This window comes from Triticum urartu, chromosome 3 (assembly GCF_003073215.2).
Source record: "Triticum urartu cultivar G1812 chromosome 3, Tu2.1, whole genome shotgun sequence".
Taxonomy (NCBI): Eukaryota; Viridiplantae; Streptophyta; class Magnoliopsida; order Poales; family Poaceae; genus Triticum; species Triticum urartu.
The window spans coordinates 37,018,723-37,040,413 of NC_053024.1; the positions used below are offsets into that span (position 1 = coordinate 37,018,723).

General features: G+C 46.4%; 1 protein-coding gene and 1 pseudogene across 1 annotated transcript; both read left to right on the top strand.

The window, feature by feature from the left end:
• Positions 1–1,197: 1,197 nt before the first annotated feature.
• On the top strand, positions 1,198–1,336 carry LOC125549699 (annotated as a pseudogene).
• Positions 1,337–5,870: 4,534 nt separating this feature from the next.
• Positions 5,871–7,574, top strand: LOC125542599. The gene is made up of 2 exons (XM_048705686.1): positions 5,871–6,162; positions 6,231–7,574. Exons 1-2 carry the CDS (start codon positions 6,058–6,060, stop codon positions 6,393–6,395), a joined length of 270 nt encoding a protein of 89 aa, XP_048561643.1. The 5' UTR covers positions 5,871–6,057; the 3' UTR covers positions 6,396–7,574.
• The last annotated feature ends 14,117 nt before the right edge of the window (positions 7,575–21,691 follow it).

The window sequence follows — 21,691 nt, forward strand, 5'->3', positions numbered from 1 at the left end:
CATCGTTGCAGTTGAAGATGCAACGGTAGACAGCGAATATCACGCTCCCATCCTGCCTGCGCAGTATCATCCCCGCTGCCGCCGATCCATCAGAAGGTGAGAACGCTTCGTCCACAGACAGCGCAGCCCAGTCCGCAGGTTGTTTCGGCCATGGCAATGAAGAGGCCGTAACACACTGCTCGACGGGCGTATCCCGAGCCATTGGCAACTTTCCCTTGATAATAGTTATATATATACTACTAAGTAATCGCAACTAATAAGTTCTTTCATGAGCATGCTTTCAGTAGCCAACCACTTTTTTTAACACCACCAGTAGCCAACTACTTAACTATATATATATATATATATATATATATATATATATATATATATATATATATATATATCGACTGTATTTTGTTAAACATGTAATTGTGTCATGCCTAGGCTGTCTTGTGCGTCAAGGTGGTTGTTATAGGAGTAGGATTCTTGTTATTCTCTTTTATCCCTCCTGTAAAACCTCCTGTAATATCTCTTCGGTTGTAACCTATGAGAGATGGGTCTCTTCCAATCAATATAAACACCACGCGGCCCTCTGTATGAGGGTAGAGACGCTTACACAAACTAACATGGTAATCAGAGCCTCCCTCTTCCTCATCTAGCGATCATCATCTCCATCCTATCGCCCACACCAAATTTTTTCGCCCGCACCCTTCCCATCCTCCCATCTCCGGCGCCATGGCCTCCTCTAGCCAACTCCTCTCCACCGGCCTGAACAACACCATCTCCGAGCCTCTCACACGTACCAACTACATCCTCTGGCGAGCCCAAGCTCGCTCCCAGATCATGGGAGCAGGGCTATATGGGTACCTTGATGAAACCCTACCTGAGCCACCTAAAACCATCACCACCAAATCATTAGACGGGAAGGATCAGATTGGTCCGAACCCCGCCCATACCCCATGGCTCATTCAAGATCAACAAAGCGTGGCCTACTTGCTCCGTAACCTTTCCAAAGAAGTCCTGGTGCAAGTTGCTTCCCTCAAGACTTCTCACGCCATCTGGTCTGCCCTGGCAAACATGTTCTCAGCCCAATCCAAGTCTCGCATCAACAACTACCGTATTGCCCTCTCCAATGCCCAGACGGGTTCCCTCAGTGTCGCCGCCTATTTTGGGCAGATGCGGGCGCTGCCTGATGAACTCGCGGCAGTAGGAAACCCCATTGGCGAAGATGAACTCATCTCCTTCTTAATCGCCGATCTCGACATGGAATACCAGCCCATCATCTCTGCTATCGATGTGCAAACTGATCTTGTCTCCACTGATGAGCTCTTTGGCATGATCTCCAACTTCGATCAGCGCGTCGAGCTGTTCCAAGGAACTGGTCCCGGCGCCTTCAAATCTTCTGCCAACGCCGCATGTCGAGGTCGCGGGCATCCCAAACCCTCCCAAAAACCTTCCAAGGGTGGTGGTGATGGGGGCTATCGTGGCCGTCCAGGTGGCAGCGGCGGCGCCCACTTCCAAAACGGCGGCGGCGGCGCTCCCTATCCGCATGGTGGTGGCTATGGTGGTGGCCACTTCCAGCACGGCGGCGGCGGTGGCGGCGGCCACTACTCCCAGCGCCGCAACAACAACAACAACCATCGTCGCCCTTTCCAAGGTTATGATGAATACTTTAACAAGTGCCAAATTTGCAAGAAAGATAATCATATTGCGAAGGATTGTGACTGGCGTTATGCCGAGAACAATTCCCAGCGCAAGAAGGTTGCAGCCGCCGCGGACACGTCCTATGGTGTGGACACCAACTGGTACGCTGACTCCGGCACCTCCAACCACATCACTCATGAGCTGGACAAGCTGACCATGCACGACAAGTACCCCAGGCAAGATCAAGTTCACAATGCAAATGGAGAAGGTATGGAGATAGCTCATATTGGTCATTCAGTTATTGCAACCCCTCATCGTGATATTCACCTTAAAAACATCTTGCATGTTCCCCAATCTGCCAAAAATCTTCTTTCAGTACATCACATTGCTCTTGACAACAAAGTTCCTTCTTGAATTTCATCCCTATTTCTTTTTGATCAAGGATCAGGTCACACCGAGAATTCTCTATCGTGGTAGATGCGTGCATGGACTCTACCCCCTTTTTCCCGAGTTCAGGAGCTTCAATAAACAAGTTTTCGGTGTCATCAAAATCTCCCCGGACAGGTGGCATGCTAGACTGGGACATCCATCTTTTTATGTCGTGCAACAAGTGCTTAGACATAATAAGCTCCCATGTGTTGGTGAGCGTAGTATCGAAACTATTTGTGATTCTTGTCAAAAGGCAAAGTCTCATCAATTGCCATATCATATTTCTACTAGTCTTTCTACCAAGCCGCTCCAGCTTTTCTTTTTCTGATGTATGGGGTCCTGCCCCCTCCTCGGTTGGTACACATACTTACTATGTTAGCTTCATCGATGATTTCAGCAAATTCACTTGGATCTATCTTCTCAAACGTCATTCTGATGTTTTCCAAGTATTTAAGAATTTTCAAGCACTTGTTGAACGCAGGTTTGATCGCAAAATAATTGTCGTCTGGTCTGACTGGGGTGGCGAGTACGAGAAACTAAACTCGTTTTTTTCAGACACTTGGCATTTCCCACCATGTTTCTTGCCCCATGCGCACCAACAGAATGGCTCCGCTGAACGCAAGCGTAGGCATATTGTGGACGTAGGCCTCGCTCTTCTTGCGGATGCATCTATGCCCTTAAAGTTTTGGGACGAAGCGTTCCTCACCGCTGTCCATCTCATTAATATGCTTCCTAGTCGTGTCATTAATAATGATACTCCCATGCAACGACTTCTCCAAGTTAGACCAGATTACAAGTCTCTCCATGTTTTTGGGTGTGCAGTTGGCCCAATCTCCATCCCTACAATAATCAAAAACTTATGTTCCGTTCCACACAATGTGTGTTTCTTGGCTATAGTGCCCAGCACAAGGGCGTCAAGTGTCTTGACGTACCCACGGGACGTGTCTATATCTCCAGGGATGTCGTTTTTGATGAGACGTTTTTTCCTTTGGCCACACTTCATCCTAATGCCAGTGCCCTCCTTCGAAAGGAAATCCTACTTCTTCCTCCTCATTTGCCCTCTTTGCATCACGGGGACGATAATTGTGATCACATGACTAACCCTCCTAACCTTGAACTTGAGTCTTCTGGTACTACAGGGTCAGATGCTGAAGCAATAGAAAAAAAATTGGTGCAAAATTGTGAAGAAAACAGGTCAAACGAGCAGTATTTTATGTGTCCCCCATGGTGCAACAACCCTGCCACCAAATCCCCCTCTAGATCGCCCTCGCCGGAATCTGCCTCGGGATCGCCCTCGTCAGATTTGTCGCTGCGCCAGGTTCTCGGTGGCAGCGCCTCCCCAGACTCTGCGCCCGCGGGCCAGCCATCTACGCCACGCGCCTCGCCAACCTGGAGATGACACGTGGCGGGCTGCGGGCCAGCTCTCCCCCGCGCGCGCGTCGGCTTTTGCGGACCACCTGACCGAGCGTTTCGGTGTGGAACCGCGGGTCTACACCAGGCGCCTACACCAACTAGAGGCGAGCGCGGGATCCAATCCCGATCCGATGGCGGCCCCGCCTGGATCTTCTGCACCACCCTCGCCCGCGTCTTCACCAGCGCCTGCCACAGAAGATCTGGCGGGGGAATCTGCTTCGGATCCGCTGCAGCAGATCACAGGATCCTCTGCGCCAGCGTCAGCTGCATCCATTCCTGATGCACCACGCACACGCCTTCGATCAGGGGTAATTCAACACACAATTACAAAGTTAAATTTGGTTTGACATGTTCCACAGGTGAACCTCGTACGTTACAAGAAGCATGCAGAGATTCACGTTGGAAAAAGGCAATGGAAGAAGAATTTCAAGCCTTGCAGAAAAACAAAACATGGCATCTAGTTCCTGCGCACTGAGGTAAAAATTTGATTGATTGCAAATGCGTATTCAGGATAAAGAAGAAATCAGATGGCACAATAGATTGTTATAAAGCTAGACTTGTTGTAAAAGGCTTCAAGCAGAGGTACGGTATTGATTATGAGGACACATTTAGTCATGTCGTTGAAGCTGCAACTATCCGTCTTGTTTTGTCTATCGCTGTGTCCAGAGGATGGAGCCTCAGATAGCTAGATGTACAGAACGCGTTCCGTCATGGTGTTCTGGAAGAGGAAGTGTACATGCGTTAGCCTCCTGGTTTTGAAGACAAGAACAAACCCTCATATGTGTGCAAGCTTGACAGGTCTCTTTATGGATTGAAACAAGCCCCTCGAGCTTGGTACTCACGACTAAGTGCAAAACTTCAGTCACTTGGTTTCGTGCCTTCAAAGTCTGATACATCTCTATTTATCTATAATAAGTCACATATATCCATATTTGTGCTTATTTATGTTGATGATATTATTGTTACAAGTTCATTCAGTGCAGCAGTAACAGCCTTGTTAAAAGACTTGAATGCAGACTTTGCTCTCAAGGATTCGGGAGACTTGCACTTCTTTCTTGGTATTGAGGTCAAGAAAAACAGGGAAGGTGGTCTTCATCTCTCTCAGGAGAAATATGCAGCTGATCTCCTGAGCAAGGTTGGCATGCAAGGGTGCAAATCGTCACCCACACCATTGTCTAGTACATCAAAGTTATCTCTTGAAGGAGGTGAACCCTTGAGCCAAGATGACAGCACCAAGTACAGAAGCACGGTAGGAGCACTTCAGTACTTAACCCTTACAAGGCCTGATATTTCCTTTGCTGTTAACAAAGTTTGTCAATTCCTTCATGCGCCTATCACTGCACATTGGACTGCTACAAAACGCATATTGAGATATGTGAAGGACACTTTGAGTATTGGTCTGACATTCAACAAGTCACCATCCACTCTTGTTAGTGCTTTCTCTGATTCTGATTAGGCAGGGTGCCTAAATGACAGACGCTCAACAGATGGTTTTACTGTTTTCTTTGGAACTAACCTCATCTCATGGTGTGCAAGAAAACAGGCCACGGTCTCACGGTCAAATACTGAGGCAGAATATAAGGCTTTAGCAAATGCAACATCAGAAATCATTTGGGTCAAATCCATGCTCAGAGAACTTGGCATAGGTCATACACAACCCTCTTGTCTCTGGTGTGATAATCTTGGTGCCACATATTTATCTGCTAATTATGTTTTTCATGCAAGAACAAAACATATTGAAATTGACTATCATTTTGTTCGAGAAAGAGTTGCAAACAAAGAATTAGAAATTCGCTTTGTTCACTCCAAGGATCAAGTTGCAGATGGGTTCACAAAAGCTTTGCCTACAAGACAGTTTCAAGGGTTCAAGCGTAATCTTAACTTAGCTAAGTTATGATTAAGGGAAGGTGTGCGACAAGGTGGTCGTTATAGGAGTAGGATTCTTTTCTTGTTATTCTCTTTTATCCCTCATGTAATATCTCTTCGGTTGTAACCTGTGAGAGATGGGTCTCTCCCAATCAATATAAATACCACGCGGCCCTCTGTATGAGGGTAGAGACGCTTACACAAACTAACATATTTGAGAAGTGAAATAAATAAATGATTAATCAATCAATCTATACTTCTAATGTAGAAATATCTCTTGGCCAATGATTGGATCCAGAACGCGAGATAGAAACAAGGTTGGGAGAACAACTCTTTAAAGGTATGGGGGAAGGCCGAAAGCAGGGAATGCATTCTTTGTTCATTCACTGGTTCATGCTTTTCGGAATAAATTCTTTCTGGTTGTAGCCCACTCACGCCTACCGCACTACTTCACGCACGCACACAACTCTGGCGCCACGCTACTTATTCTCTGGACAATCAACCTGGCGGCGCCACGCTTGCTTATGGTATCTGCGGTGGACACATCCGGCGATGCCGTTACATATAACTGGCTAGCCAAGCACATGATCGAGCGAAAGTAGGCCTATATAAACACACAACTGAGTCACTACAATAATAACAACACAAAGAAAGGAAGACGAACTGCACGTACGCAAGCGTAGCTGACTAGCGTCTTTGCTCTACTCTACTGTACTGTACGCCATGGCGATGAAGAAGACGAGCACCCTGTGCTGCAGCTTCGTGGCCGCCCTCGTGGTGGTCATGGCTGCCACCCTCCTCCTCTCCTCATGCGATGCCCACAAAGAGGTTAGTAATACGTATTTGATTTGCACGGTCTCTGAGATCAGAAGATTTAGTACACAGTTGCTTTGCAGATGGATGATCTTGCTGCTTCTTTTGTGCCGGCGTCGTGCTACTCCAACTACTTCCCGCACTGCACCGATCACCGGTGCAAGAAGTTCTGCGGCGGCGTGCGGGCGCCGCCGGTGCCCGGAGCCTTCTGTAACGACAGAAGCAACTGCTGCTGCCCCGTTAGTTGAGCTCCGTAGAAACGACTCAAGATGCCTATAAGCATAAATAATTTTGATGCTAAGAAATATATTTGGGGATGCTTTCATGGAACGTTGGACAGGCTCAGCAAGACGTTTTCTAATCTTCTGTAAACCGGCTTAGAGTAAATTGTTTGTCTTCGGCAAAAAATGTGATTTATCTCTACTCCTAATCTCAACTTTTATTGAAGCAGTTGGTAGGATTGCGTCCAGCTTTTTTTTCGTCCCACCACTTCTGTCCAGTTTTTTGATTGGTTTTTTCGTCCCCTCCCCCTATCCCTTTTACATCGGTTTATTTTCCTCTTCGCTCTTTCCTTGTAAATCAATACTTTTCTAAGGTATAAAAGATCACAGGTCTAACTTTCTTAATCTCTACTAGTATATATTAAAGTAAAAAAAGGATATAGATATATTAATTAAACATGGATCATCCAAATAAATCTTTTTTATACTTATTCCATATATTCAGAATATCACACAAAAGACACAATTTTGAGTGAAGAAACAAAGTATACTTGGTTTATGTTGGAGAAGGGCGACGCTGAAAAGGGCCAAAAATCCACCGAGTTTTTCACAACATAATGATGTGGAGGCAATGATATCTCATAAAAACCAAAAAAAGTATGCCAATTTAAATGTTATCGCACAAGGTATTCTTTTCAATGTTATTATCGATCTTTCTTTCATCATATTGCCTTTTGTATTCAACCAATTTGTCTCATTTTAATACAAATTTGGCTCATTTTTGTATCATGACGATAGACTATGTTTGTATCCCTAGAGGTATTACAGTCATCGAATCAATCATGTCTGCCTTAAGAAAACCAAGTTCGTGGACATTGAAGATACCTTGTTATCAAACGACGATTTGGAATGCTTTATGAAGGATGGTATGTTCTTACAGGATGGTGTAAGACCAATTGCATAAACTTTGTAATTAATAATATAAACAATATATAATATCGTAAAACATATATATTATGGTCATTGTGGAATTACAGCTGGCTCACGATCATCTATGAGATAGGGCGGGTGAAAAGGTACATATTACTAGCACGTTTATTTCTGCCAGATGAAAGAAGACCGAGAAAGAGACATAGAAGCATCAAAATTTGTTAAGTGCATCAAGTATATCTCAGTAATTTTTAATAGATTTTTAGTTGGATCATCCCTTATATGTATACATTGTTAATGTGCTATTTTGTTATCACTTTACATTACAAAGTTAAGTGGACTTAAATTATTATGTAATTGGGACCGTGTTATAGTGTCTCTATCTTTGACGATTTCAGAAGCCCGTGGCAACGCACGGCCATTCTACTAGTCTCTACTCCTAATGGAGCAGTTGGTAGGATTGCGTCTAGGTTTTTTTCGTCCCACCACTTCCGTCCGGTTTTTTTGATTGGTTTTTTTCGTCCCCTCCCCATATCCCTTTTCCATCGGTTTATTTTCCTTTTCACTCTTTCCTTGTAAACCAATACTTTTCTAAGGTATAAAAGATCACAGGCCTAACTTTCTTAACTTACCTAAATCACACGATCCCTCCCATCAATGCAATTTGCTTTAACAAATAAAATAACAAATTTTAAGGAAACAAATAACGGAATTTAAGGAAAAAAATCAATCAACTGTTATGAAGAGAATCATGACTTACCTTTTCTTCTCCAATCCTTCCCAACTAATCTCCGAATCTTTATTGTCTTCTCTTCTACTTCCTGCCTTCCCCCACGTCTTCTTTCGCATAGCAACCGCCGCCGCTGCGCCCTCTTCTGCCGGATCACACATGCTCCTGTTGTAGCCGTCTTCCACCATACTGAAGCGGTCGTCGCCAACAGAACGCCTCAACAAGGTACATCGCCTGCCTACCCTGCCGCCGGTGGGGCTTGCGCACTCACCGGCGGCACATCAACAGCATGCCGCCACTGCAGGGACCCAACGCTGTGCAACCCAACCCGGCTTGCTTCGCCACCCCTTCCCCTCCGTCTTCCTCTCCTCCGATCAGTGCAGTGCTACTGCCGCCACGGACGGGATCGTGCAACTCGATCAATTCCCAGCAGGATCCATTCCTCGCACTGACGCGCACGTCGGAGCCGCTCGAATGCGGATGCGGACGGCCTCGCCCTCTCGCTAACCGAACCGAGCTCCATCCCATCGCGTCCCCTTTCTCTTCGGCTAGCTATACTTCTCCGGCGACTAAAGACGTCTTTTTTCCCACCGAGACGAGACGAGACGACCTCGTCCCCTTCCTCTCCTCCGCTCAATCACTGCCGACGCCACGATGGACGAGATTGTCCAGCGATTCGATTCCAGCGACTCGGTTTTTCGATCGCGCGTCTCCTCACGAATCCTTCCCCTTTTTCTTCTCCCGGCCAATTACAATTTATATAGAGAGTGGCAATTCGGTGCTCGAGCTCAGCTGCACCTCATATCTTGTTCGTTGGCTGATGCGTTGGGATTGGGAAAAGAGGGATAGATGTGTCAGAGCTAGTTCGACTGAAAAGCGGAATACGGCTGGGCAGTGCTCCACTGGTAGAAAAAGGGCCTATAGTCCCGGTTCGTAAGGGCCTTTAGTCCCGGTTCCGGAACCGGGACTAAAGTGTCGGTACTAATACCTCCCCCCTTTAGTCTCGGTTCAATCCAGAACCGGGACTAAAGGCCCTCCACGTGGGCAGTGCGCAGAGCCCAGTCAGGAGACCCTTTGGTCCCGGTTGGTGGCACCAACCGGGACCAATAGGCATCCACGCGTCAGCATTTCTGTGGCTGGAGTTTTTGTTTTTTTTAAAGGGGGGGGGGTTGGGGGTTTTGGGGGGTTAATTTAGGTGTTTCATATATTGTGTTAGCTAGCTATAATTAATAGAGAGAAGTGTCCTCTCTTATGTCCGTGCTTGGTCGACGCTACGTACTATACATACGTATAGAGAGGACTAGACACGCTGGCTAGCTAGTAAGCAAACGAAGGAAACAGAAGATCGTCATGAACATATATGCATACAGAGAGAAGTGATATCGACCACCTCTCCTTCTCCGAGAGATTGGTCGAACAACAAGTTCTCGTATATCTATATGACACTACCGGCTACATATATACAATAATTATCTCTTACAAATATAATCATACGGACTCAGGGTCCACATAGAATTCTCCGTCTTCAGGGATCACGTGGTCAAGAAAGAATGCCGCCAATTCCTCTTGAATTGCTCGCATGCGAGCTGGTGCTAGGAGTTCATCCCGCTTCCGAAACATCTAATTTGAAGAAGGGGGTCAATACATATATATATATATATATGAATGAATAAAACTCAACACAAATGATGGTAATAAAATAAAATTGTGAATGTTGTTATTTACGTACTTCATATTGTTCGTTAGAGTACCCGCCCCGCTCACAGGTCGTGTGGCGGATGGACTCGCAGATGTAGTATCCACAGAAATCATTCCCTTGTTCCTGCCACAACCACTTTACAAGAAATAGAGGTCAATCAAACTGATAAGTAAGAATGCTAAATGGTATTGATGAAACTAGCGCTTGAATCACTAGGAGATGCGCGGAACATGCTACTATAGTACTTACTTTCGGGTGTCTAAATTCCAGCTCCTTCGGCAGTCCCAGAACTGTTTTGGTGAATTTTCTCCAAACCCTGCCGGACAAAGAAAACAATTACTTGATATCAGGAAATGAACAAAGTTGCTGATATGGTGGATAATGATCGATTTAACTTACTTCTGGAGTATTTGAGTCATGTCTGCATAGTCCTGGGGATCTTTTCGTTTAGAGTCTAAGATGGTTACTACTCCCTGCTCAAGCTTAATCTCTAGGAGAATATAGTGGAAACTGCACACACATGCATAACTCATCAATTACATTACTATAACCTTGACTAATATATAAGGAAAACCGAATACGCACAAGACAGTAACACTCACCTGAAGTTGTAAGGAAAGAGTATTATATCTTTGTTTTGATTTATTACGAACGATCGTAGCAAGTTGGCCTCGGTAGCTGCGGCATGAAGTTTAACCTCAGTTGCATCTATGAGATATGTGTTAATGAACCCAATATCACCGACTTGTCTTTTCTTCAATTCGGCGATCTTCAATCTGCATAATATAGTGAGGATGATTATAAATACATGCAATGAAAGAGCTAAGCTGTATAGAGAAACTTAATGACAGAAGTAGTACTACTTACAGACAGTAGCAGGCGACCGTTGTTTTATCGAGGGCCAATTGATTGAAAAACTGATAGAACTCCTCAAATGGAATAGGCAACAGATCAATTCCAACGAGGTCATGCTCCTTTTTAACTTTCACATACAAAGTACTCCTCCCCCCAGAGTCTCTGCAGATTTTCAAGTACCAATCATGCAATCTTCGCATCATCGTTGATAGAGATCTTTCATCTTTGACGAGAGGCTTCCCGTACTCGTATCTTTGTATCTGCACGTCCATGGGTTCATAATGTACTTCGTCGGGCAGGTAATCTGCAAGATTGCTATAACCGGGCACCATCCTCGGATCATTAGCGACGTTGTGGCTAGGCACCTTGAGCGGGGGGCACGATTGCTTCGCTTGTTCGCCGAGCTGGGCAATTTGTTTCCCAGCTCGTCATTCTTTCAGCCTTTGATCACTGACAGTACTTCCCGACCGCTCCGCTTCGGCAAATTCCTTTCCAATAATGCGGTCATAGTTTCCTTTCGGCGGATCAGACTTCGGTGGTTTTGTCAGGGCAGCCAGAGTGCGCTTCACTTTCACCCGATCTACCTTCTCCTCCGGAGTGGATGTTTCTTTGCTTTCACCCCTTCAAAGAAGTTCCTCACTTCTTCTCGCGCGATCTCGGCGTTCTCCTCCAGGGTCCTCTCATATGGTAACTTCTCTGAAGTCTTCAGAGAAGGACCGAATCTGTATGTCCTCCCGCCTCTGGTTGTACTGCTAGACGCCGACCGAGCAGACGTAGCGGTTGTCTTCTTTACTTGCTTAAGAGGCGGAGGAGAAGGACTACGACGCGCCGGAGCAGCTGGAGCGGCGGTAGGTCTCTTCCGCCCTTGCTGACGAGGCGGAGAAGGAGGAGGCTGGCTGCTCGGGCGCGTCGGCGCAGGTGGAGAAGGAGGCGGAGTGCCGCCACGCGCCGGAGAAGGAGCCGGCCGAGGGCCCTGATCGTCACTCGCCGGAGGAGGAGGCGGTGGAGGCGGAGTGCCCTGACTCGCCGGAGGAGGAGGAGGAGGCGGTGGCGTCCAGTTCGGAAGGTTGATGAGCTCCTTCCGCCATAGGCATGGAGTCTTCAGAGCAGACCCCAGCCGAGTCTCCCCTTCACCGGTAGGGTGGTCAAGCTGGAGGTCCTCAAATCCCTCCGTTATCTCATCCACCATCACCCTAGCATATCCTTCTGGAATCGGCCGGCAGTGAAAAGTTGCGTCGGGTTCAGTAGGATAAACAGAGCCAACAGCCGCCTTGACCTTCAAATTCATCCATTGCGTCATAAGGTGGCAATTTTGAGACTCCGTTATAGCATCCACGGGATAGCTGGCAGGAGCCGTCAAGGCATGCTCCGGCTGAAGCAGCTCGGTGGAAGCCACGCTGCTTCTGCGCTGAGATGGCGGGGTAGCTACGGGGGAGGCTTCGGCAGTACGTTTGCTGCGATTTGCTTCTCGTTCCTCTATCGCGTCTACCCTTGCTTGCAGCGCCTGCATTTGGGTCTGCTGCACTTTTTTCCTCCTCTCATGGGATTTGTAACCGCCTGCGTCCGGAAACCCAACCTTCCACGGAATGGAGCCTGGCGTGCCTCGTGTCCGTCCAGGGTGCTCAGGATTCCCGAGGGCCATTGTGAGCTCGTCGTTCTCTCTGTCTGGAAAGAACGTCCCTTCCTGCGCTGCTTCGATATACTGCTTAAGCTTACTGACTGGTATGTCCATTTGATCGTTCGTCCAAATGCACTTCCCTGTTACAAGGTCCAGGGTTCCGCCAGCCCCGAAGAACCAAGTCCGGCAACGGTCTGGCCAGTTAATTGTCTCTGGTTCGATCCCTTTATGAACCAGATCATTCTCAGTCTTGGACCACTTAGGCCGGGCTACGAGGTAGCCACCTGACCCCGTGCGATGGTGAAGCTTCTTCTTCGCAGCATTTTGCTTGTTTGTCGCCGACATCTTCTGACTCTTTTCCGATGTCTTGTGGGCCACAAATGCGGGCCGGTGATCTCTGATCTTCTCATATCTGCCCTTAAATTCTGGTGTCTCATTATTTTCGACAAACTTATTCAGCTCTTTCTTCCACCTCCTGAATAGTTCTGCCATCCTCTTCAGAGCAAAAGACTTGATTAATTTCTCTTTAACTGGGTTCTCTGGATTATCCTCAGGCGGTAGGGTGAAATTTGACTTCAGCTCAGTCCAAAGATCATTTTTCTGCATATCATTGACATAAGAGACCTCAGGGTCTTCTGTAGCCGGCTTAAACCATTGCTAGATGCTTATCGGGATCTTGTCCCTAACTAGAGCCCCGCACTGAGCAACAAATGCGCTCTTAGTCCGGAGGGGTTCAATAGGTTGGCCGTCGGGCGCGATTGCTATGATCTCAAACTTTTCATCCGAGCTCAACTTTTTCTTCGGGCCTCGTCTCTTTACCGAAGTTGTGCTCGATCTGGAGGGCTAGAAAAAAGAACAAAGACTTAATTAATATGTGTACATACCAAAACAATGAATGCATCAATCAGCTAGTCAGCATAGGCTTAACTAATATATATACCTGGCCGGACTCGGTTCGGTCACCGGAGTCATCATCACGGTCTCCTTCTTGCACCGGCATTGGGTCACCGGAGCCGTCCTCATGTTCTTCTTCTTGCACCGGCATTAGGTCACCGTAGCCAGCTTGTTCACCCTCTCCTTCCAGACCATCGGTTTCATTGAGAAACAACGAGATGGCATCACTTCCTTCTGCGATTATGTCCCTCAACAATGCTTCTTTTGTTGCTTCGTCTAGGGCGGTGTCCATAGTTTCTACAAATATTTACAACATGGCAATTATTATTCAAACATGACAGATGGATATATTAGTGCCAAACGTAGAACTAGCTACCTAATCATAGTAAGTTATCGGGAGGGGGTATATATCGACAACGATGACACTACATCTATGTCCCTCGACGACCCTCGTTCCCGATAAAAAAAGAGGAAGAAGAAGAAGAAAAAAGAGGAGAAGAAAGAATAGAGGAGAAGAACCCTCGAACCCTCGACCCCTAGACGACCCTCTTCTTCCTCTCATGTTCGAGAGGATCGCCGAGGGGTCGGGAGGTTGCCTAGTGTCAAAGGATTCAACAAAACCATGTCTTCATCATTAGGCGAAAGTAACATGTGCATGATGGTACGAAGCTCTTCAAAGTTGTTCTGGAACGGAGTCCCAGATAGGATAATTCGCTTTTTGGTACAAAGTTCAGCAAGAGCCTTCCGAATATCGCTATTTGGAAGGCCTTTGCTGAATTCGTACCAAAAGGCGGATTATTCTATCCGGGACTCCATTCCAGAACAACTTTGCAGAACTTCGTACCAACATGCCCTGGTTACTTCCGGCTAATGATGAAGGCATGGATTTCTTCAATACTTTGACACTAGGAAACCTCTCTCGACCCCTCGGCGATCCTCGACCCCTCGAACCCTCGACGACCCTGGAACCCTCGACCCCTAGACGACCCTCTTCTTCCTCTCATGTTCGAGAGGATCGCCGAGGGGTCGGGAGGTTGCCTAGTGTCAAAGGATTCAACAAAACCATGTCTTCATCATTAGGCGAAAGTAACATGTGCATGACGGTACGAAGCTCTTCAAAGTTGTTCTGGAACGGAGTCCCAGATAGGATAATTCGCTTTTTGGTACAAAGTTCAGCAAGAGCCTTCCGAATATCGCTATTTGGAAGCCTTTGCTGAATTCGTACCAAAAGGCGGATTATTCTATCCGGGACTCCATTCCAGAACAACTTTGCAGAACTTCGTACCAACATGCCCTGGTTACTTCCGGCTAATGATGAAGGCATGGATTTCTTCAATACTTTGACACTAGGAAACCTCTCTCGACCCCTCGGCGATCCTCGACCCCTCGAACCCTCGACGACCCTGGAACCCTCGACCCCTAGACGACCCTGCTGGAACCCTCGACCCTCGAACCCTCGACCCTGAAACCCTCGACCCTTGACCCCTTAACGACCCTCTTCTTTTCCTCTCCTCTTCTTCTTTCTTTCCTCTTCTTATTTTCTTCTTTCCTATCCTTCTTTTTCTAAAATTGTAATTTTTGCATATATAAAACTTTTCTAAAATTGTAACTTTCTATATAAAACTTTCCTATCGGGAGGGGGAGAAGATCGAAGAAAAAAAAGAAGAAAAAAAAGAGGAGAAGAAGAAAGGAATAGAGGAGAAGAAGAAAAAATAGAATTTTTTCTATTTTTTCTTCTTCTCCTCTATTCCTTTCTTCTTCTCCTCTTCCTTTTCTTCCTCTCCTCGTCTTCTCCTTCTTCTTCTACTTCTTTCTCTACTTATTTTCCTTTTCCTTATTTTACTTTTTCCTCTCCACTAACATAAAATGCACTAACCTAAAATGCAACAAACATAAAATGCACTAAAGAGGCTCAACTAACCTAAAATCAGTGATAAAATGCACTAACCTAAAATCGATATCTACCAACAACTTAAAAAATTAATACATATATGAAAAAATGCATATATGAAAAAAAAACATCATCATATCATCAACAGAAAAAAAAACATCATCATATCATCAACAGAAAAAAAACATCATCATATCATCATATCATCAACATCATCAACCTAAAGGGCCGGCGCCGGCGCGGGGCGACGACGGGATCGGGGCGGCGACGGGGCGGGGCGACGGCGGGATCGGGGCGGCGACGGGGCGGGGCGACGGCGGCGGGCGCGGGGCGACGACGCGGGGCGACGGCGGGCTCGGGGCGGCGACGACGACGACGAACGGCCTGGGGGCGTCGGGGCGAATGGGAGGCGGTTGGCCAAAATTTCACAAGTGTTGGCTTATATAGACAGAGCAATGGTCCCGGTTAGTGCTACGACCCGGGACTAATGCTCCCTTTAGTCCCGGTTGGTGCGACAAATCGGGACCAAAGGCCAATTTTCAGCAGCCGAAAGGGCGGGAAGCGAAGGCCATTGGTCCCGGTTGGTGGCACCAACCGGAGTAAAGGGGGGCAATGGTCATGGTTGGTGCCACGAAACGTGACCAATGCCCCCTTTAGTCCCGGTTGGTGCCACCAACCGGGACCAATGGCCTTGTGCTGCCCCGCGCCCAAAAGTTTAGTCCCACATCGCTAGCTGAAGGGCGCCGGCACTGGTTTATAAGCGCTGGTGTGCCTCCCCATTCGAGCTCCTCTCTAATGCAGTCTTTCGGGCCTAAACTTGCTACTGCCTGTGGGCCTATTGGGCCTTCTGCGGGCCTGAATCCTGGCCCATGTAGGGTTTCTAGTCGTATTCAGGCCGTGGAGGCCCAGTAGGAGGCATTTTTTTTGTTTTTTCTTTTTTATTTCTACATTTTTTTGGTTTTTTAATTTTTTTATTTCTACTTACAACTAAATACTTACAGTTTTTTAGTGATTTCTTTTTGCTTTTAGGTCACAAAAATTATAAACTTTCTGTTAGTGCCATTAGTTTTAAATTTTGAATAGTTTGATTTTAGGTCACAAAAATTATATTCTTTTTGCTATTGAAGAATATTATAGTTTTATTTTAGTTGATCATAACATAATATTTTAATTGATTGTTTTTATTTTCATAAAAGTTTTGTAGTTCATTCTGTTTGCTATTAATTCATTCTTTGAGCTAAATGACTCTAAAATTGGAAAGCATTTCAAAATGAACTCTGAAAAGGTTGAAAGTTGGCATGGTATCATCATTTCACCCACATAGCATGTTCCAAAAAGTAGAGAGGGTTACGACAAAAACTTGATGCACTTCGTGTACAAAATGGACAATCACTTTCGAAGTTTCAAAGTTTCGAACCATAAAACATGAAAGCATTTCAAATGAACTCTGAAAAAGTTGAAAGTTGGGATGGTATCATAATTTCACCCACATAGCATGTGCATGTACAAAACGGACAATGGTAGCATGTTCGTCTGTTACAAATTTGGCATGGTATCATCATAATAGTTGCGGGAGAAAGTCTTCACTTTTTCTTCGCTTGTGTCATTTGCTTATTGCGCCGTAACCATGGATAATCTTCATTGTTTATCAGGATGCTTGGGTCAGCCTTGACATTGAAGGGAGGAATTTCATGAAACTTTTCATAATCTTCAGACATGTCTGTCTTGCCGTCCACTCCCAGGATGTCCCTTTTTCCTGAAAGAACTATGTGGCGCTTTGGCTCATCGTATGATGTATTCGCTTCCTTATCTTTTCTTTTTCTCGGTTTGGTAGACATGTCCTTCACATAGATAACCTGTGCCACATCATTGGCTAGGATGAACGGTTCGTCAGTGTACCCAAGATTTTTCAGATCCACTGTTGTCATTCCGTACTGTGGGTCTACCTGTACCCCGCCGCCTAACAGATTGACCCATTTGCACTTAAACAAAGGGACCTTAAAATCAGGTCCGTAGTCAAGTTCCCATATGTCCACTATGTAACCATAATATGTGTCATTTCCGCTCTCGGTTGCTGCATCAAAGCGGACACCGCTATTTTGGTTGGTGCTCTTTTGATCTTGGGCGATCGTGTAAAATGTATTCCCATTTATCTCGTATCCTTTGTAAGTCAATACAGTCAAAGATGGTCCCCTTGACAACAAGTACAACTCATCACAAACAGTGTTGTCACCTCTTAGACGTGTTCCCAACCAACTGCTGAAAGTCCTGATGTGTTCACATGTAATCCAGTCGTCGCACTGCTCCGGGTGTTTGGAGCGCAGACTGTTCTTGTGTTCATCGACATACGGGGTCACCAAGGTAGAGTTCTGTAGAACTGTGTAGTGTGCTTGAGACCAAGAATATCCGTCCCTGCATATTATTGAGTCTCTTCCATGAGTGCCTTTTCCAGTCAGTCTCCCCTCATACCGCGATTTAGGGAGACCTATCTTGTTAAGGCCAGGAATGAAGTCAACACAAAACCCGATAACATCCTCTGTTTGATGGCCCATGGAGATGCTTCCTTCTGGCCTAGCGCGGTTATGGACATATTTCTTTAGGACTCCCATGAACCTCTCAAAGGGGAACATATTGTGTAGAAATACGGTCCCCAGGATGACAATCTCGTCGACTAGATGAACTAGGACGTGCGTCATGATATTGAAGAAGGATGGTGGGAACACCAGCTCGAAACTGACAAGACATTGCGCCACATCACTCCTTAGCCTTGGTATGATTTCTGGATCGATCACCTTCTGAGAGATTGCATTGAGGAATGCACATAGCTTCACAATGGCTAATCGGACGTTTTCCGGTAGAAGCCCCCTTAATGCAACCGGAAGCAGTTGCGTCATAATCACGTGGCAGTCATGAGACTTTAGGTTCTGAAATTTTTTCTCTGGCATATTTATTATTCCCTTTATATTCGACGAGAAGCCAGTCGTGACCTTCATACTGAGCAGGCATTCAAAGAAGATTTCTTTCTCTTCTTTCGTAAGAGCGTAGCTGGCAGGACCTTTATACTGCTTCGGAGGCATGCCGTCTTTTTCGTGCAAACGTTGCAGGTCCTCTCGTGCCTCAGGTGTATCTTTTGTCTTCCCATACACGCCCAAGAAGCCTAGCAGGTTCACGCAAAGGTTCTTCGTCACGTGCATCACGTCGATTGAGGAGCGGACCTCTAGGTCTTTCCAGTAGGGTAGGTCCCAAAATATAGATTTCTTCTTCCACATGGGTGCGTGTCCCTCAGCGTCATTCGGAATAGCTAGTCCACCGGGACCCTTTCCAAAGATTACGTAGTGTAAATCATTGACCATAGCAAGCACGTGATCACTGGTGCGCATGGCGGGCTTCTTCCGGTGATCTGCCTCGCCTTTGAAATGCTTGCCTTTCTTTCGACATTGATGGTTGGTTGGAAGAAATCGACGATGGCCCAGGTACACATTCTTCCTGCATTTGTCCAGGTATATACTTTCAATGTCATCTAAACAGTGCGTGCATGCATGGTATCCTTTGTTTGTCTGTCCTAAAAGGTTACTGAGAGCGGGTCAATCGTTGATGGTCACGAACAGCAACGCCTTAAGGTTAAATTCCTCCTGTCTGTGCTCATCCCACGTACGTACACCGTTTCCATTCCACAGCTGTAAAAGTTCTTCAACTAATGGCCTTAGGTACACATCAATTTCGTTGCTGGGTTGCTTAGGGCCTTGGATGAGAACTGGCATCATAATGAACTTCCGCTTCATGCACATCCAAGGAGGAAGGTTATACATACATAGAGTCACAGGCCAGGTGCTGTGATTGCTGCTCTGCTCCCCGAAAGGATTAATGCCATCCGCGCTTAAAGCAAACCATACATTCCTTGGGTCCTTTGCAAACTCATCCCAGTACTTTCTCTCGATTTTTCTCCACTGCGACCCGTCAGCGGGTGCTCTCAACTTCCCATCTTTCTTTCGGTTCTCACTGTGCCATCGCATCAACTTGGCATGCTCTTCGTTTCTGAACAGACGTTTCAACCGTGGTATTATAGGAGCATACCACATCACCTTCGCAGGAACCCTCTTCCTGAGGGGCTCGCCGTCAACATCACCAGGGTCATCTCGTCTGATCTTATACCGCAACGCACCGCATACCGGGCATGCGTTCAGATCCTTGTATGCACCGCGGTAGAGGATGCAGTCATTAGGGCATGCATGTATCTTCTCCACCTCCAATCCTAGAGGGCATACGACCTTCTTTGCTGCGTATGTACTGTCGGGCAATTCGTTATCCTTTGGAAGCTTCTTCTTCAATATTTTCAGTAGCTTCTCAAATCCTTTGTCAGCCACAGCATACTCTGCCTTCCACTGCAGCAATTCCAGTATGGTACCGAGCTTTGTGTTGCCATCTTCGCAATTGGGGTATAACCCTTTTTTGTGATCCTCTAACATGCGATCGAACTTCAGCTTCTCCTTTTGACTAATGCATTGCGTCCTTGCATCGACAATGACCCGGCGGAGATCATCATCATCGGGCACATCGTCTGGTTCCTCTTGATCTTCAGCAGCTTCACCCGTGGCAGCATCATTGGGCACATCGTCTGGTTCCTCTTTATCTTCACCAGCTCCCTGAAGGAAATATGCCCTAGAGGCAATAATAAAGTTATTATTTATTTCCTTCTATCATGATAAATGTTTATTATTCATGCTAGAATTGTATTAACCGGAAACATAATACATGTGTGAATACATAGACAAACAGAGTGTCACTAGTATGCCTCTACTTGACTAGCTCGTTAATCAAAGATGGTTATGTTTCCTAACCATGAACAAAGAGTTGTTATTTGATTAACGGGATCACATCATTAGGTGAATGATCTGATTGACATGACCCATTCCATTAGCTTAGCACCCGATCGTTTAGTATGTTGCTATTGCTTTCTTCATGACTTATACATGTTCCTATGACTATGAGATTATGCAGCTCCCGTTTGCCGGAGGAACACTTTGTGTGCTACCAAACGTCACAACGTAAATGGGTGATTATAAAGGTGCTCTACAGGTGTCTCCAAAGGTACATGTTGGGTTGGCGTATTTCGAGATTAGGATTTGTCACTCCGATTGTCGGAGAGGTATCTCTGGGCCCTCTCGGTAATACACATCACATAAGCCTTGCAAGCATTGCAACTAATGAGTTAGTTGTGAGATGATGTATAACGGAACCAGTAAAGAGACTTGCCGGTAATGAGATTGAACTAGGTATTGAGATACCGACGATCGAATCTCGGGCAAGTAACATACCGATGACAAAGGGAACAACGTATGTTGTTATGCGGTCTGACCAATAAAGATCTTCGTAGAATATGTAGGAGCCAATATGGGCATCCAGGTCCCGCTATTGGTTATTGACCGGAGACGTGTCTCGGTTATGTCTACATTGTTCTCGAACCCGTAGGGTCCGCACGCTTAAGGTTTCGATGACAGTTATATTATGAGTTTATGAGTTTTGATGTACCGAAGGAGTTCGGAGTCCCGGATGAGATCGGGGACATGACGAGGAGTCTCGAAATGGTCGAGACGTAAAGATCGATATATTGGACGACTATATTCGGACATCGGAAAGGTTTCGAGTGATTCGGGTATTTTTCGGAGTACCGGGTAGTTACGGGAGAAGCAATGGGCCTTGATGGGCTTTAGTGGGAAAAGGAGAAAGGGCCAAGGGGCTGCTGCGCCCCCCCTCCCCTCTGGTCCGAATTGGACTAGGGAAAAGGGGGCCGGCCACCTTTCCTTCTCCTCTACTTCCTTCTCCCTTCCTCCCCTCTTGGTGGACTCCTACTAGGACTTGGAGTCCTAGTAGGACTCCACATCCTGGCCGCACCAATTGCCTTGGCCGGCCTCCTCCTCCTCCATCCTTTATATACTGAGGCAAGGGGCACCCCATGAACACAAGTTGATCCACGTGATCATATTCTTAGCCGTGTGCGGTGCCCCCTTCCACCATAGTCCTCGATAATATTGTAGCGGTGCTTAGGCGAAGCCCTGCGACAGTAGTACATCAAGATCGTCACCACGCCGTCGTGCTGGCGGAACTCTTCCCCGACACTTTGCTGGATCGGAGTCCGGGGATCGTCATCGAGCTGAACGTGTGCTAGAACTCGGAGGTGCCGTAATTTCGGTGCTTGATCGGTCGGGCCGTGAAGACGTACGACTACATCAACCAAGTTAACGCTTCCGTTGTCGATCTACAAGGGTACGTAGATCACACTCTCCCCCTCTCGTTGCTATGCATCACCATGATCTTGTGTGTGCGTAGGAAATTTTTGAAATTACTACGTTCCCCAACACTCCCCCCGTTGCAGCATCACCGTATTCAGGGGGCACATAGTTGTCATCGTACTCTTCTTCTTCGCCGTCTTCCATCATAACCCCTATTTCTCCGTGCCTCGTCCAAACATTATAGTGTGGCATGAAACCCTTGTAAAGCAGGTGGGAGTGAAGGATTTTCCAGTTAGAGTAAGACCTCGTATTCCCACATTCAGTGCATGGACAACACATAAAATCATTCTGCTTGTTTGCCTCAGCCGCATCGAGAAACTCATGCACGCCCTTAATGTACTCGCGGGTGTGTCTGTCACCGTACATCCATTGCCGGTTCATCTGCGTGCATTATATATAATTAAGTGTCCAAATTA